We start from the raw sequence: 14,929 nt of genomic DNA, 5'->3' as shown, positions 1-14,929 counted from the left end.
CTTTTAACTACACCAACGAGCATTCAAAATTTATTGTAATGCATAAGTGTGTACACAATGCCGATGCATGATCTATCCCTCACACTAATTTAATTAAACAGCAGCCTGATAGAAAAGAAAGAGACATGAGACGCAGGGCGAACGTCAACGTCCCAACTCCACCGCGTCTGAGAATTTATCGACATTAAAACTCAATATTATTATCGACTAGCAGTAAAATGAGGTAGCCACTAATCTAACGAACCTATTCAAAATAAAAATCAAGCGGAACTATCTCAATTCATTGATATCAGATCTGGAATTATTATAATTCTCTGGATTTTCAAAGAAATGAAAGCTAAATTGATATTTAAAATGGATAAATATAGTTCTAGTAAAATATCTGAATGGTGTCGTGAATGTACACACATAGAAAGTACAGCTTAACAAATTTGTTATCCCAATAAACCTATGACGAACGTTAGCCGTGATCTCCATGTTTGCGCAAAGCTCATATTAGTATCACATATCTTGTGTCAGACGAACAATCAAAAATGACCTTTTTATCTTAAAAAATAAAATCTAAATTCGTTAAGCAGAAAATAATAATGCTTTAGTTTTTAGTTCATTTGCAATATGCAGTTATGTTCTTGAACATATACGATGTTAATTCCAAGTCGGGTAGTCGTTTTAAGAAATTAGCAAGATTATACTGATTGAAGTTATGTGGATATATAGCAAATTTATTATGTACGTATAAATACGATAAATAAATTCGATCGAATTTATCGATTTATATTCATATTAATAAGTTTTCTTTTTCTCAGGATCTTTTGGCTTCAAGTAGCACTTAACACACGAATAACAGCATTGAAAAGACAAAGAAGATATCTATTATTCACACCAAGTACACAATGGGGAGTAAGTATTAGCCCATATATTACATATACATTTAAAATGTACTAATTTTTATCTTTATATAGTTATAAAACACGAATAGTTGCTTACGGTGTTTCCATTTATTACATGTCTTAAAATACACGTTGGATTTTGCAGCGGTAATAGTCATTATTTAAAGTTATATAATTTCAAAAGGTTCTATTTTATAAATAATATCGTTAGTAATTCAGATGTTTTAAAACTGATACGGATAGTTTACGATGTTATAAAGGGCAACGTACTAGTCTGGTTTATAATAACCTAAAATTGAACGTAAATATGGATAATAAAAATAATTCTTTTAAAAGAACCTTTTCCGGCTACCATTTTTTGAAATTCTGGCCAACTACTCAGATATTTACAGCACACAAGCTATACATAGATAATGGTACAATGTAAATTACCAATCAAAGTATTATATTAGTACGATAATCCAACACAACTAAAGAGAATAAAATCAGACAACAACGCGATTTTTAAGGCATTTCCTGCCTGGCATAACTACTCTTTGGAACCAGCTTTCACCGGCGATTTTTCCGAACTGATATGACATAGAAACCTTCAAGAAGAGCGTATTCCTTAAAGGCCGACAACGCACCTGCAAGTTCTCGAGTGTCGCAGGTGTCCATGAACTGTGATAGTCGCTTTCCATCAGGTGAGCCTCCTCGTAGTTTGCCTCCACTTACATAAAAAAAAAACTAGAGAGGTCAGGCGCAGGGTCCACGGTTAAAAGTACCGAAATGCAAACCAATGAGCAAAACTTATTCGCTATTATTGGCCCAACCAGGAATTGAAACCCGTGACCTTATAATCGTTAGAAACTAATGACGAGATTAACGGGTTATTTACCAAAAGCCAATGCACACTAGCGACTGGCTGTGAATAAACACACCATATGAATTTCGACGAACATGAATTAATATTCCCGCGTTGTGCGTGGGAGGCTGTGAGCGATGGCTCATATGTTTGAATACAAAGCAGCGAAAGTACACGTGCGAAGATTTTCAGTGCGCTTCTGTAGCTTGACAACTTAAAACTTCTGACATTATCAACCTGTCAAACACACGAAGAGACGAGATGGTCCAGGGAGTGGAACGTTTTTTCTAATCTTAACAGACATAGTTAGTTGAAATTCCAGAAAATACTACTTCTTCTTCTCTTTGTTATTAATAACATTCATCTCATGATTTAAAAATCTTATAGAAACATTTGTCAGAAAACATTTTGAGGACAACTATGGACATTTTTTTCACAATAGTGAAATGTATGCGTAAACAATTGATATGTATCTTACAAGCCCTTTAAATTTAATAACTTGCATAATCGATGACGGCAAATATAAACACGTTCTAAGAAAAAGAAAGAACAAGAAAAATATTCGAATTTCAAAAATCCAAAGATGATACATATTTTTAATATATTATGACAAATTACATAATGCAAGTAACAAAGTCAACAAATTAAACGTTATTCGAACCCTTTTAGATGATCGTGGATTCGACGTACATATATTCGATATATTCCGGTCGGAAGCAGGATTTCATTTGGCAAGTTACCAAATGCATCTCACAACTTACATTAGAAAATTATGTTGACATCTATATAAAATATATCTACATATAACTTTAGCATTAGCTATATATTAGCATAATATATAATTTGTAACTAAAGTAAATCAGTTTTACAAATAGATATTGCTTAAGGTATGTTAAGTTTAGTAATGCTCAGGATGAGCATGACCTTTCGAATGTCAAATCAATGATGACAGAAAGGAAGAAATCAGTTTAATTTGATACCTTTAATGCTTTTCTGTTAGAACAAACACGAAATTCACCGCAGATAACGTTCGACAAATGTCAGAAGGTGATATGCGACATTGATCTTAATAGTTATAACATTTTAAGAATACATGCATCGAAATTGTATATCACCATAAGTTGGTTTTCAATATTTCACGGGTGACTAATGAAGTGAGTTCATATAGAATCGCACTACACCTTATATTACAAAACAATATTTATAAATAAGGATTTAAATATTTAATATTACGTGTTGATTAAAAAAAACTTCACATATGAACGCCGACCATATCATTTCCCCTGCCGGTGTTTAATTCTCCGCACGATATAAATATGTATTTATGTAAAGAGTATGTAATTTTATTTATATTTAGGTACACAATTTTTTTTGTAATGAAGCTTATCGTAGTGTGTGTCGTGGTGATTGTGTGTGTGATATATTTCCATAATGCACATAACGCACTATAAGCATAAGTACATGAAAACTTACTACTACTTGTCAAATTTGAACCCGCAATCTCAAATATTTTTTTTATTTAACATTTATATTAAGTGATCACCACGGTCCATAGACATTGGCACAATAAAAAATGTCAACTAAAATGTTATGTCCCTTGTGCCACCATTTTACCAAAAGACAACAATACTAACTTTCAAAAAACCCTTACCGAGTAAATTGCATTTGTAACGTTACTTTAAATATATTTGAATTAAAGAACGTAATCTAAATTTAAAATTGTTTTTTTAAATAGGTTTTCGCAACGGTGTCTGTTCCGCTACCAACCGACTCATTGGTGAGCGTAGCTTGGTTTTTCGAAGCGAATTACTATAACGTGGACAACGCAACCTACTTGGAACCATTGCTTGGTGATATTGACGTAAGTATTGCAAAATGAAGTCTACATAAAAATGTTATAGTAGTAGCTTTTAATTTAATTTAGTAAAATAACGATTCAAAATTCTAACAAGAGCCTAATAATAGTCTTTATTTGAGAAAGAAGCATTACACTTGCTTATTGATTGCCAAAAATCTACCAGCTTCTTGGAAAGAAACAACTCAAAAAAATTTACATACATATCTAAAATATAATTATTTTAATTGTGTTATAAGAACGAACTTTAATGCTTTTTATGTACCAAATGATGATTCTTAGTACCTTAAAGGTTAGCTAGAAGAGATCTCTTATTGCAACAAACCCGGCTTTGTCCAATTTTTTTTTTTATTTAATTAAGCTTACGTCTTGTATGATCATTTGTGTGCACATTAATTTTTCTACATTTATGTTACAAGAACACGTTATCGAATTATTTCTCGGAATCTGTTTAAAAAGTGAATACATAAAATTACATACACACGTTTTGGGGTCTGACTTGTAGTGACACAATGATAAATGACAAATATTTTGTAAGGGTTCATATAGAACCATTCAGATGGTATCGTAAGTACCAAAATAAATCGATGTAGCTGTTTAGAAGAAGTAGTAATTCAAACACACGCACACCTTCATTCGCCTTTCAAACCCGAATACAACAATACTATGTACTGCCGTTTTGCGGTAGAATATCTGAGTGAGTGGTATCTACCGAGACGAGCTTGCACAAAGCCAACACAAAGCACCAAGTAACTAACTTATTTCATTTCGTAATCGCATTTTCCTGTTTTGTTTGCCACATAAATGAATGCCATTTATAAAATACGTGTAAATTAAAATGTCTGGTCTTGTTTTAAATTCAATTATTTAACGTAATGATAAGGCCAGAGTTATCCACTAATTGAGGCCATCGGTGTTAATGTGGCAGAACCGTAGACAATACGATTGAAATTAATTGTATGACATTTACTTCGGGCAAAATAGTAACAAAAGTGTTTATAACGAGATGGTCCAGCACTTATATTTGATTTACCGCTTGTCAAAGTTCTTACATTATAATAAGTAAAAAGTTTTGATACATGTTAAAAGTTTTTTGTTACGTGATAATAGATGGCGTTAGTAGTCAGTTAAATAATATAGTTCGTTATATTTGAATTACGTAGAAAAGATTATTTTTTTAATATTATTTAAGTAAAATGAAAATTTTCATCTGAAAGTATTGGTTTCATTGAGACATAGTGTTAGAAGTGACGTGCTTGGGTTGTGGAATTTGTACACTTATACCGCTTTTATAATTAATAAAAGTACTTAAACGTCACGAGAAGCCCAACAAATAGAAGATTTATATAAATTATAATACATAAAAAGAGAGTAGTAAAATAAGTATATTTTTGTTATTGATTTAATAATATACAGGAAGTAATGTGGAACACTTATTGCTGTCACGACATACGAGTTTTTTACCCCCGAAGAGTGCTGATAGAGGTTTCACGCTTTATCTCATGTTCTCCTTGTTCTTTTCAATAATTTTGAAACTTATTACCCCTAGGAACAGTTTGGTAGTAAACTATATAGTATTTTACGACACTTTTGAATACAATAATAATATCCTCCAGACCGATTTCGGCCATGGCGGCCAATCTCAAGAGAGATTAGGCAACTACGCAGGAGATATTATAGTGCACAAGAGTGTGTGTACACACAGGTGCACTTTATATTCCCTAATTCTCATAATCGGATGGGACGGCAATCCGACACGACCGAAAAGAATTCAGGCGCAGGACCAACGGCTTTACGTGCTTTCCAAGGCACGGGAGTTTTCTGACAGAAAAACCCAATCACTTTTTACTGGCCCGACTTGGGAATTGAACCCAGGACCTTTAGGTCTGCGGCCTTATATCAAGCCACTAGACCAACGAGGCAGGCTTTGATACAATAACAGACACTATACTATCGAGCTATGACAATAACAGACACTATACTAGCGATCGCTATGACTATTGGTAGACAAAGAAAGGGCATACAGGTGTATGCCCTTTCTTTCTTTTTACCAATAGTCATAGCGATCGCTTGATTAAAATTAAATACAACAAAATGTATAATTACAAAAATTATCTAATTCAATCCAAAAAATACATATAATGTGCCAAATTTGATGTTGTCAATCAAACGGTGTCGATTTTTATAATCTCAAAATCTCAATTCCAAGGATATTATAAATGAAAAAGTAACTCTGTCTACGAATTCACGGCTGTATATGTAAGAAGCTTAAACCCCAAGGAAGCAGATAGGTAATTTTATATACCTAACATCTGAATACAGCCAATTATTACTTTATACTTTATTTTACACCACAAAGAGAAGAAAAAAATACAAAACGGATACAGCCTAAACAAAAGTAGCATACAATTTTGGTGACCTTATCGCTACATAGCTATCTCTTCCAGGCCACCAATCATTATAACATCAGCTTAAATGTTGTTTAATTTTATTAACGTCCGCGCTTTCCAACGGCATCCATATTTGTTGTAAAATTTTCATTATCTTAATGCATTTTATAAATTAATATTTAATTAATAAATATTTAATTATGACTGAAAGACTACTTAAATACATAATATTAATTAATTGCTTTGTTTTATGTATTCACGTTCTAGTTTCATAATCGATTATGATTTTTGTTTGCTTATATCCATCGGAATATGTTTGCCTTATTTCCTTAATTTTTGCCTTTTAACCTATTCCTTTTATACCATTCAAGCACTAAATAAAAAAACTGTTTTGATGAGAATTGTTTTAGTTGCATATAATATATAAATCCTCAGACTTGAAAAGTCTCTCAGTGACAAAAACGTCGTGTTTATATAAATATTAAATATACTTCGATTTCTTAATATAATGACTACTGTTACAATCAATCAATCAACAGCCAATCGTTGTCCACTGCTGAACATAGGCCTCTCCCAAGGTGCGCCAAAGCTCCCTGTCCTCCGCCTTCCGCATCCAGTTGGTGCCCGCCACCTTCTTAAGGTCGTCGGTCCACCTGGCTGGAGGGCGCCCTACGCTGCGCTTGCCGATTCGCGGTCTCCACTCTAGGACTCGTCTGCTCCAACGGCCATCGGTCCTACGACATACGTGACCAGCCCACTGCCACTTCAGCCTGCTAATTTTGCAAGCTATGTCGGTGACTCCGGTTCTTTTCCGGATAATCTCATTTCTGATCTTATCCTTCAAAGATACTCCGAGCATAGCTCGCTCCATAGCACGCTGAGCGACTTTGAATTTGTGGACTAGTCCCGCAGTTAGTGTCCACGTTTCGGCACCGTATGTCATGGCAGGTAAGACGCATTGGTTGAAGACTTTCGTCTTCAAACATTGCGGTATAGACGACTTGAGGACTTGACGAAGGTTGCCAAATGCTGCCCATCCCAAGCGAATTCTTCGATCGGCTTCCTTCTCGAAGTTGTTCCTACCGATTTGTATAATCTGTCCTAGGTAGGTATATTCACTAACAACTTCGAGAGGTTTGCCCTCGACGTATATCGGTCCCGGCACGACATGCCTATTGAACATGACCTTGGTCTTGTCCAAGTTCATGCCGAGACCGACACACCGGGAAGACTCGCCTAGGCTACGCAGCATTTCGGTGAGTTGTTCCAGCGACTCTGCTATGATGACGATATCGTCGGCAAATCGAAGGTGTGAGATGTACTCGCCGTTTACATTGACTCCATACCTAGTCCAATCCAGCGTTTTGAAAACGTCTTCCAACGCGTTGGTGAACAGTTTCGGGGATATTACATCCCCCTGTCTCACCCCTCTGCGCAATTGGATCGCCTTCGTCTTACAGTCCTGGATGTGGACAGTCATTGTAGCGGCGTTGTACAGACATCTCAGTACCTCGATATATCTCCAATCGATATGACATCTCTGCAATGAGTCGAGCACTGCCCAGGTTTCGATGGAGTCGAAGGCTTTCTCGTAGTCCACAAATGCCATACACAGCGGCTGATTGTACTCTTCGGTCTTCTGCACAATCTGCCGAACAGTATGGATGTGGTCCACGGTGCTGTAGCCTGATCGAAAGCCGGCTTGCTCTGGGGGCTGGAACTCGTCAAGTCGTCTGGCGAGACGGTTCGTGACGACTCTTGAGAACAGCTTATACACGTGACTCAGGAGGGAGATTGGTCTGTAGTTTTTCAAGAGGGTTTTATCACCTTTCTTGAAAAACAGTACCACCTCACTCCCGCTCCACGTTTCCGGGGTCTTGCCATGTTGGATGACGGAATTAAAGAGGCTTGCTAGCTCTTTCAGGACCGGAGTCCCGCCTGCCTTAAGCAACTCTGTTGTGATTCCGTCATCTCCCGGAGATTTGTTGTTTTTAAGCTGTTCTAGAGCCGCCCTAATCTCTCCTTGGTCAACGACCGGGAGCTCCTCGGAGTAATGGCGCATAAGAGGGGCGCGCTGGTCATCAATACTGATTCCCATGGGTTTATCCGATCTTGAAGAGAACAACTGCCCATAAAACCTCTCTACTTCTCCGATAATCTCAGGCCTAGAGGTAACGACCCCACCATTTTCAGTTTTAAGTTTTGTCAGACGCGGCCTCCCAAACTTGCGAGCGAACACTTTCGATCCCCGATTTTGCTCAATCGCAGCCTTGATGGCACGGGTATTGGAGCGTCGGAGATCGCGTCGCGTCAGCGTTTTTATTGTTCGGTTTAAGGCCTTATCTGACAAAAACGATGGTAGTTCTCGTCGTTTTCTCATGAGCTCGAGTGTCTCAGCAGAGAGTTTTGGTGCGTTGTCTCTTCTCTGTGGCGGAAAACACTTGCGGGATGTGTTTTGCAGTATTTTGACCAGCGTGTCGGTTCTCTCATCAATGCTGCTTATGGTTTCCAACGCGGTGAATTTATTTTGAAGTTCCATTTGGAACTTTTCGGAGCCTTGAGCAGCTTGGAGCATGGTAGGTCGGAGAGTAGACCTCATCATTCTCGATCTTTCGGCTTTTAAGTTGATATTTAGAGTGCCTCGAACCAAGCGGTGATCACTTCCGGTATTAAACCTGTTGATCACTGAAACATCTCTAAATATGTGCCTTTTATTCGAGATGATAAAGTCTATCTCGTTCCTTGTCACGTTATCGGGGCTTCGCCAGGTCCACCTCCTCTGAGGCTTCTTTTGAAAGAAAGAATTCATCAAAAAAAGCCCCTGCGCTTCGAGGAAGTTTACCAGCATTTGCCCCCTGTGATTTCTGCAGCCCAAGCCGTAAGGTCCGACTTTCGATTCACCGCTATCTTGTACTCCCACTTTAGCATTAAAGTCTCCCATAACAACATTGTAGTGGGCCCTCGAGGTGTCGTTGAGGGCCTTTGCGATGTCCTCGTACATCGCTTCGACCACATCATCAGAGTATGTCGAAGTTGGCGCATATACCTGTACAACCTTCAGGGAGTACCTGTCGGAAAGTTTTAGGACAAGGTACGCTACCCGGTTCGACACACTACTGATTTCCACAATGCTGCTAATGAGATCCTTTTTGACTAGAAAACCGACACCACCCTGGGAGAGGTTATCACCTTCGCGGAAGTAGAGTAAGTTACCGGACTCTAGAGTTATCGTGTCCTCCCCCTGTCTTCGGACTTCAGATAACCCCAGTATATGCCAGTTTATATGACTTAACTCTACTTCTAATTCGGCGAGGTGATGGTCCAGCCTCATCGAGCGTCCATTATACGTTGCCATTTTCAGTCGTTTTATACGGTAGCCTGCCGTGAACCGGTGATTCTTAGCACCCCCTGCCCTGCCGATACCGCGACCGCTACCTTGGTCGGGCCTAGCGGGCTTGCCGGTAACTGGGGGCCTTTTTTTGGGCGCATCTGCCATTTAGGGAGGTGGTTTGCCCATACTCGCCGCGCTGGGCAGGCGTGTTGGCGAGCGCAGTAGGGGGTAAGATGTTTATGGGAGGGGGGACGCTGCTGCCCATCCCCCCTTTTCCCCGTCCCTCAGTCGCCTCTTACGACACCCACGGGATGAGATTGGGGGAGTACTATTCTAAGCCGGTACTGTTACAAAGAAGTTTTTATTGAATTCAGATCAAATGAAAGCTTTTTCCTTGTGCAATAAACCGACGTCCTTATCCATTATTTTCACGACAAAATATAATTGTTATATCAATCATAGTAATTATTATATACTATTAATATAAATATTATATACTATTAAATTGTCAAAATATAAACCAATACTAAACGAGGTTAACAATTTCCAGGCACCAAGTCTTCGTCATCTAAGGACTTCGAGGGAGAGCAATCAATTTTTAACTCGACGGAACTTTTATATATTTATTGAGAATATGCTAGAAAGGTAAGATAATAATAGCTCGTAATTAGTGATATTCATATGAGGGTTTTAATGAATATTTGAGAAACATATATTTTAATATCCTCTTGACCGATTTCCGTCATTGCTGCCATTAGCAACGGAAGATAGCGTACTGCTCAAATTATCAAATTATGTTATTTTTTTATTAATTTTAAGCTATTCATACGTATCAAAAACAATATCAAAAACGTAGTGTAGGACGCCCTGCGACAAGATGGGCCGACGATTTAAAAAAGGTGGCAGGTTCGGGATGGATGCGGACTGCCCAAGATCGGGATGGTTGGCGTTCTATGGGGGAGGCTTTCGTCCAGCAGTGGACGGCAAAAGGCTGAAAAAAAAAAAAAAAAAAACAATATCCTATCCAAACCTTCTCCTCAAAAGGGAGAGGAGGCCTTAGGCCAGCAGTGGGACATTTACAGGCTGTTACTATATATTACATAAACAATATATACGATAGTAACTACACTAGTATTATACTGTGTCGTAGGTACTTAAAAGATATAACTTAGTGCACTATTGTGTGCGAAAACACAAGTGCACTCTCTCTTACCTGACTCTCATAACCCGATGGGATGACAAACCCGATATGAACGGAAAGTATTCAGGAGACTACACTTGCTTTTTAAATAACGGTGTAAGCATTGCCAACTTCTGCTACTGATAATTTCTTAACAATAGCCCCCGATATTTTTTTATAAAACCAACCCTGGGTTCGGACCTGGGACCTCGGCATCTACAGTTTTATATGCTAGCCACTAGACCAAGAAGGCTAAACTATATACACCCATTAACAAAGATATTGTCAGCGCAATTCATCAATTCTGAAATAATCAATTAGCGCAACCTATTAGGACTACGCTATAACATACACTTTGTTTATTTTGTAGACATTAAATTATAAAAATAAATATACGTATACATTAAAGAAACAGAATTAGAATTATTAAGCTGGCCAAGAATTTATCAAGTCATAACTTAAGGTTAAACTTAAGCTAATAAAGAGACGGTACATGCCAGCTTCCTAATCCAGTAATTCCACTGCCGAACACGACCCACTGAGCATCTCAAATAAATTACAAGCGAGCGCCAGATACATACGTAATGATAAAATACTGCGAATTAAGATACTTTTACACACCTTCATCGAGCGACCGACTTTTTATAGTCTTTTAAACTTTTCCTTTCATTTTAGTTTTAAGAACGTTTTCTTGAATTATTTAAAGACTTTATCGAACACATCGACAGCTATTTTGGGTTCATTGATATTTAACTTTATAATGATTATTATTTTATAACAATTACAAAAGTATATATTTCAATATGTTTCAATATTTCCACTCCGGGGTTGTGAAATCGATTCCTGCCCTGAATCAGGGTGTTTGTCTGAGTGTATTATGTCAGTTTCGTATATTTGACAAGCATAATATGATATTTATTAACACCTTAAATTGAAATCCTATTATCCTTAAAGTTCCTTGTTAAGCTCTTGAAATCCAATGTATTTTAAATGCTACATTAATAATTTAAAGACAATGAAAATCGCTCTTGAGAAGACGATTCCTTGATTTTTACATTCTAATTTCATTTATTAATTCATTCTATTTTTCAGACACGGTTACCCGAGGCTATGCTTACTCAGAGCCATTTGTGAGAACTCCTCGCAATTCTTGCATAACGGCATCCTAGGCGATTTACTTCATCTCATTCTTACGTGAGTCACTTTATGATAAGTTACTTATAAATACTCGGATTCGTTGGAACATCGTGAGTAAGTACATGTCTCGGGTGAAATTTACACCATACACAACACACTTTAGAACAGTTTTGTAAAATAAGCTACAACACATCTCCTCAAGAAAAAGACTTTGCACAGCAATGAGACATTATATAATTTCCATTACAAGAACTAATATTCAAATTATCATGAAATCTACTAATATGGTCGACCTGAACCCGAATAAAAGCAATTCCATTTCAAAACCAATCAAACATTGGTGCAATGGTTTTAGCTCATTAAACTCCGACCCCATAGTGTTGACATTATAAATTCAAACGATTTAGAGATTTACGGTGTCTATAATAAACTTGAAAATTCCAAGCCACTGGTGGAATATTTCATATTAGGAAAGTAATATCAGGACATGTGGTGACTGTGAAACATTGCGGCACGGATGAAATCTAATAAATGTACCAGACATTAAAGGGGTGTGAAATCTAGATACCTCCTCTAGAACCTCTGAATAGTCGTCGTTTGTTTTACAAAAGAAATATTCATACGGTTGAATTTTATTCTTCTTTAAACTAAAAGCCTTTGTCTTGTCAAATTTTGCCTTCTCTGTTTTACAAATACGGGTTACTAAGCGCGCCTTCAAATCTGATGTTAGTTTATTTACTTTCAATCACATTTGTGCTTAGTATACGGGCGTTCCGCTTCTGATGTATCCATTAGAAGGTATAAAAACCCGCTGAGTATTGAATTCGTATGAAACAGAATGTTTATTTTTAAGGCCTTCGACGTCCATATCAGAAGACGACATCGAGGATTTGTACTACGAGGCAGAATACTGGGGAATGGAGAATAAGTGTGACGATTACACGATTCTTTGCCCAATTAATCCTATCGAGAGAATTTCAATGTTATTATAATAAAGGATTTTTGCTGTATATTCTTTCATTAAACCTCTCAAAGCAGTGACCAAAATAAATCAATAAAACGTTACTACTACCTTATCCTTGTAAATACGGCACCAGTATTATTATCGGCATTGGAATCACATTGGAAAATATAATAGCAATACAAGTCATTGATAAATTCGACACAAATTTTTGACCATGGTTTGAGTAATGTGGGTTTTTAATATTTAACGAATCCTTTAATAATTAAAGAGCTAATAAAGTGGTAACTATAAGTTTTTACATCAAATACCAAATCTTACGAAAAGTTTTTAAATAGGACATTTTCGAAGTATCCGAACTTATTTTTTCATCGAATAGGTAAGGTGGACGAGCATTTGGGCCACCTGATGATGATGCGCCACCAATCTTGGGAACCAAAATGTTATATCCTTGTACCTGTAACAATACCAAGTACTGCTGTTTTGCGGTAGAATATCTGATGAGTAGGTCGTACCTACCCAGACAGGCTTACACAAATTCCTACCACCAGTACCTTAATCATGTAACATTATGTCAAGTCTCAATAGGATGTTTTAATTACAAAAAAACTGCAATTCACTTCACACACACATTCATAATATTACATCACACTAACGAGATGTAAATACGTAAACCGATACAAAAACGCGAATCGTAATCAGTATAAAAGCTGCTTTCATATCATGCACTATTCAATACCCGATGGTACTATTCATTCCCTAAAATCAATTATTTCATCCGTCTAAAACGCATACTTGTGCGAAAAACACACCAATCTGTTGTACAATCAAGATATCGTTATCGATAACACTGTCAAGTCATACATTAAAATATATAAGTGAACTCTATCACTAATGACATAAGAATCAAATTTCAGTGGTGTTTTCAACTCGTTTGCCCCATCAATCGGTATAGCTGACGCGGTAAATATTGGCGTATAGGTAAATTGCTTGACTATTCGTTTCAAAGCGGAATATAGGCTTTGAAAATTCAGATTGAAAGTTGTATTTACGCGTTTATGTATAGCAACTGAATGTACCTATATAATAAAGTAAAAAAAATACATTACAATTAATAATAATTACAATCAAGGAAACGGCTCAACGATTTAACCTAATGCCCTAAAATAACCCTACCTGCCCTTTTCATTAATGTATATATACTAGACAAAGCTCGCTTGCCCAGGTATTTATATAATAATTGATACACAGCAGCAATAAGGCGTGGACTCTAAATACATAAAACTGTTTTATATAATTTATATGAAAAATACAAGATGAATGGCTACTTTATATAAAAACGAAAGATAAAAATATTTGTAACTTTCTTTTTTATCATAAAGTTGACGAGTAATAACTTTAGAATCGGACATTTACAGGCTGCTACTCTACTTTTCGATAGAATTCTCATTTCCAGTTTCTTCACGTAGTACTGACATGACAGAAGTGCAAATTAGTAATGTTAGAATAGTTGTAAACGAAACGTGGAAATTTAAATTGTAAATATTTAAAGAATTTGTTTTTTCACTACATATGCGGTTTAGTTGATACATATTAGACAGTTTTTCATCCGACACTTGAGGAAATCTCCTGACGATGTCTCAATTCACCGCCGAGCACAAAATGAATTATAAGCACAAATTAAGCAAACGAAAATCCAACGATGCTTACACGCAATTAAGCTCATTAGTAATTAGTTTATTATTTTCTATTGAACTGATCTCTCATGGTTAGATTGCATAGCTGCTTTAAACGTCTCACGTTCAAATCATGGTTATATAAGTCGTTAGACTATTTTGCGATTTCACACCCCTGTCCCATAAAACACATAAACTCTTTGTCTTGTGCCTGATGTCTTTGCTCGTATCGGATTCACTTTTATCAAATTCTCTTACGAGAGGCAGTATCTACGCGCACACTTGTATACATTTAAACAGACAGTCTATTTCCAAAATTTTGATGATCTGTGCAATTTTAAAACGAACGATTTTAGTATTTTAAATCGCTTATTTGCTTAATTATTTTATTTGAATTTATTAAAATTATCATTTAAGAAAATAAAAATGCGGTTTCCAAGTCCGTTTTAAATAACCATTAAAGATTTACTTGACCTAATGTAAAACTGATAATTCGCGCTTCAAAAGCCTTGATATGCAAGTGAACTGAATAAACAGTGAGCAAGCATCGCTTTATTCAACGCCAATTAAAATGTTTGCGCCGCCTTTTGTTTGTGAAGCGATTTTATTGCTTGCATTCGAAGCGCCAAATTACTGTTGACAAGCCTTTCTGTAGTTGCTTGTAT

At 36.6% G+C, this 14,929-nt stretch overlaps 1 protein-coding gene across 1 annotated transcript; it reads left to right on the top strand.

Annotated features, from left to right (window-relative positions):
- The first annotated feature begins 582 nt into the window (after window positions 1-582).
- LOC126773436 (uncharacterized) lies at window positions 583-12,635 on the top strand. The gene is made up of 6 exons (XM_050494392.1): window positions 583-729; window positions 807-900; window positions 3,470-3,595; window positions 9,861-9,955; window positions 11,583-11,684; window positions 12,481-12,635. The coding sequence occupies exons 1-6, from the start codon at window positions 704-706 to the stop codon at window positions 12,617-12,619; spliced, it is 582 nt and encodes a 193-aa protein (XP_050350349.1). The 5' UTR covers window positions 583-703; the 3' UTR covers window positions 12,620-12,635.
- The last annotated feature ends 2,294 nt before the right edge of the window (window positions 12,636-14,929 follow it).

Source organism: Nymphalis io, chromosome 14, assembly GCF_905147045.1.
Source record: "Nymphalis io chromosome 14, ilAglIoxx1.1, whole genome shotgun sequence".
Taxonomy (NCBI): domain Eukaryota; kingdom Metazoa; phylum Arthropoda; class Insecta; order Lepidoptera; family Nymphalidae; genus Nymphalis; species Nymphalis io.
The sequence above is the reverse complement of the archived record's forward strand: the minus strand, read 5'-3'. Positions and strand labels throughout refer to the sequence as shown.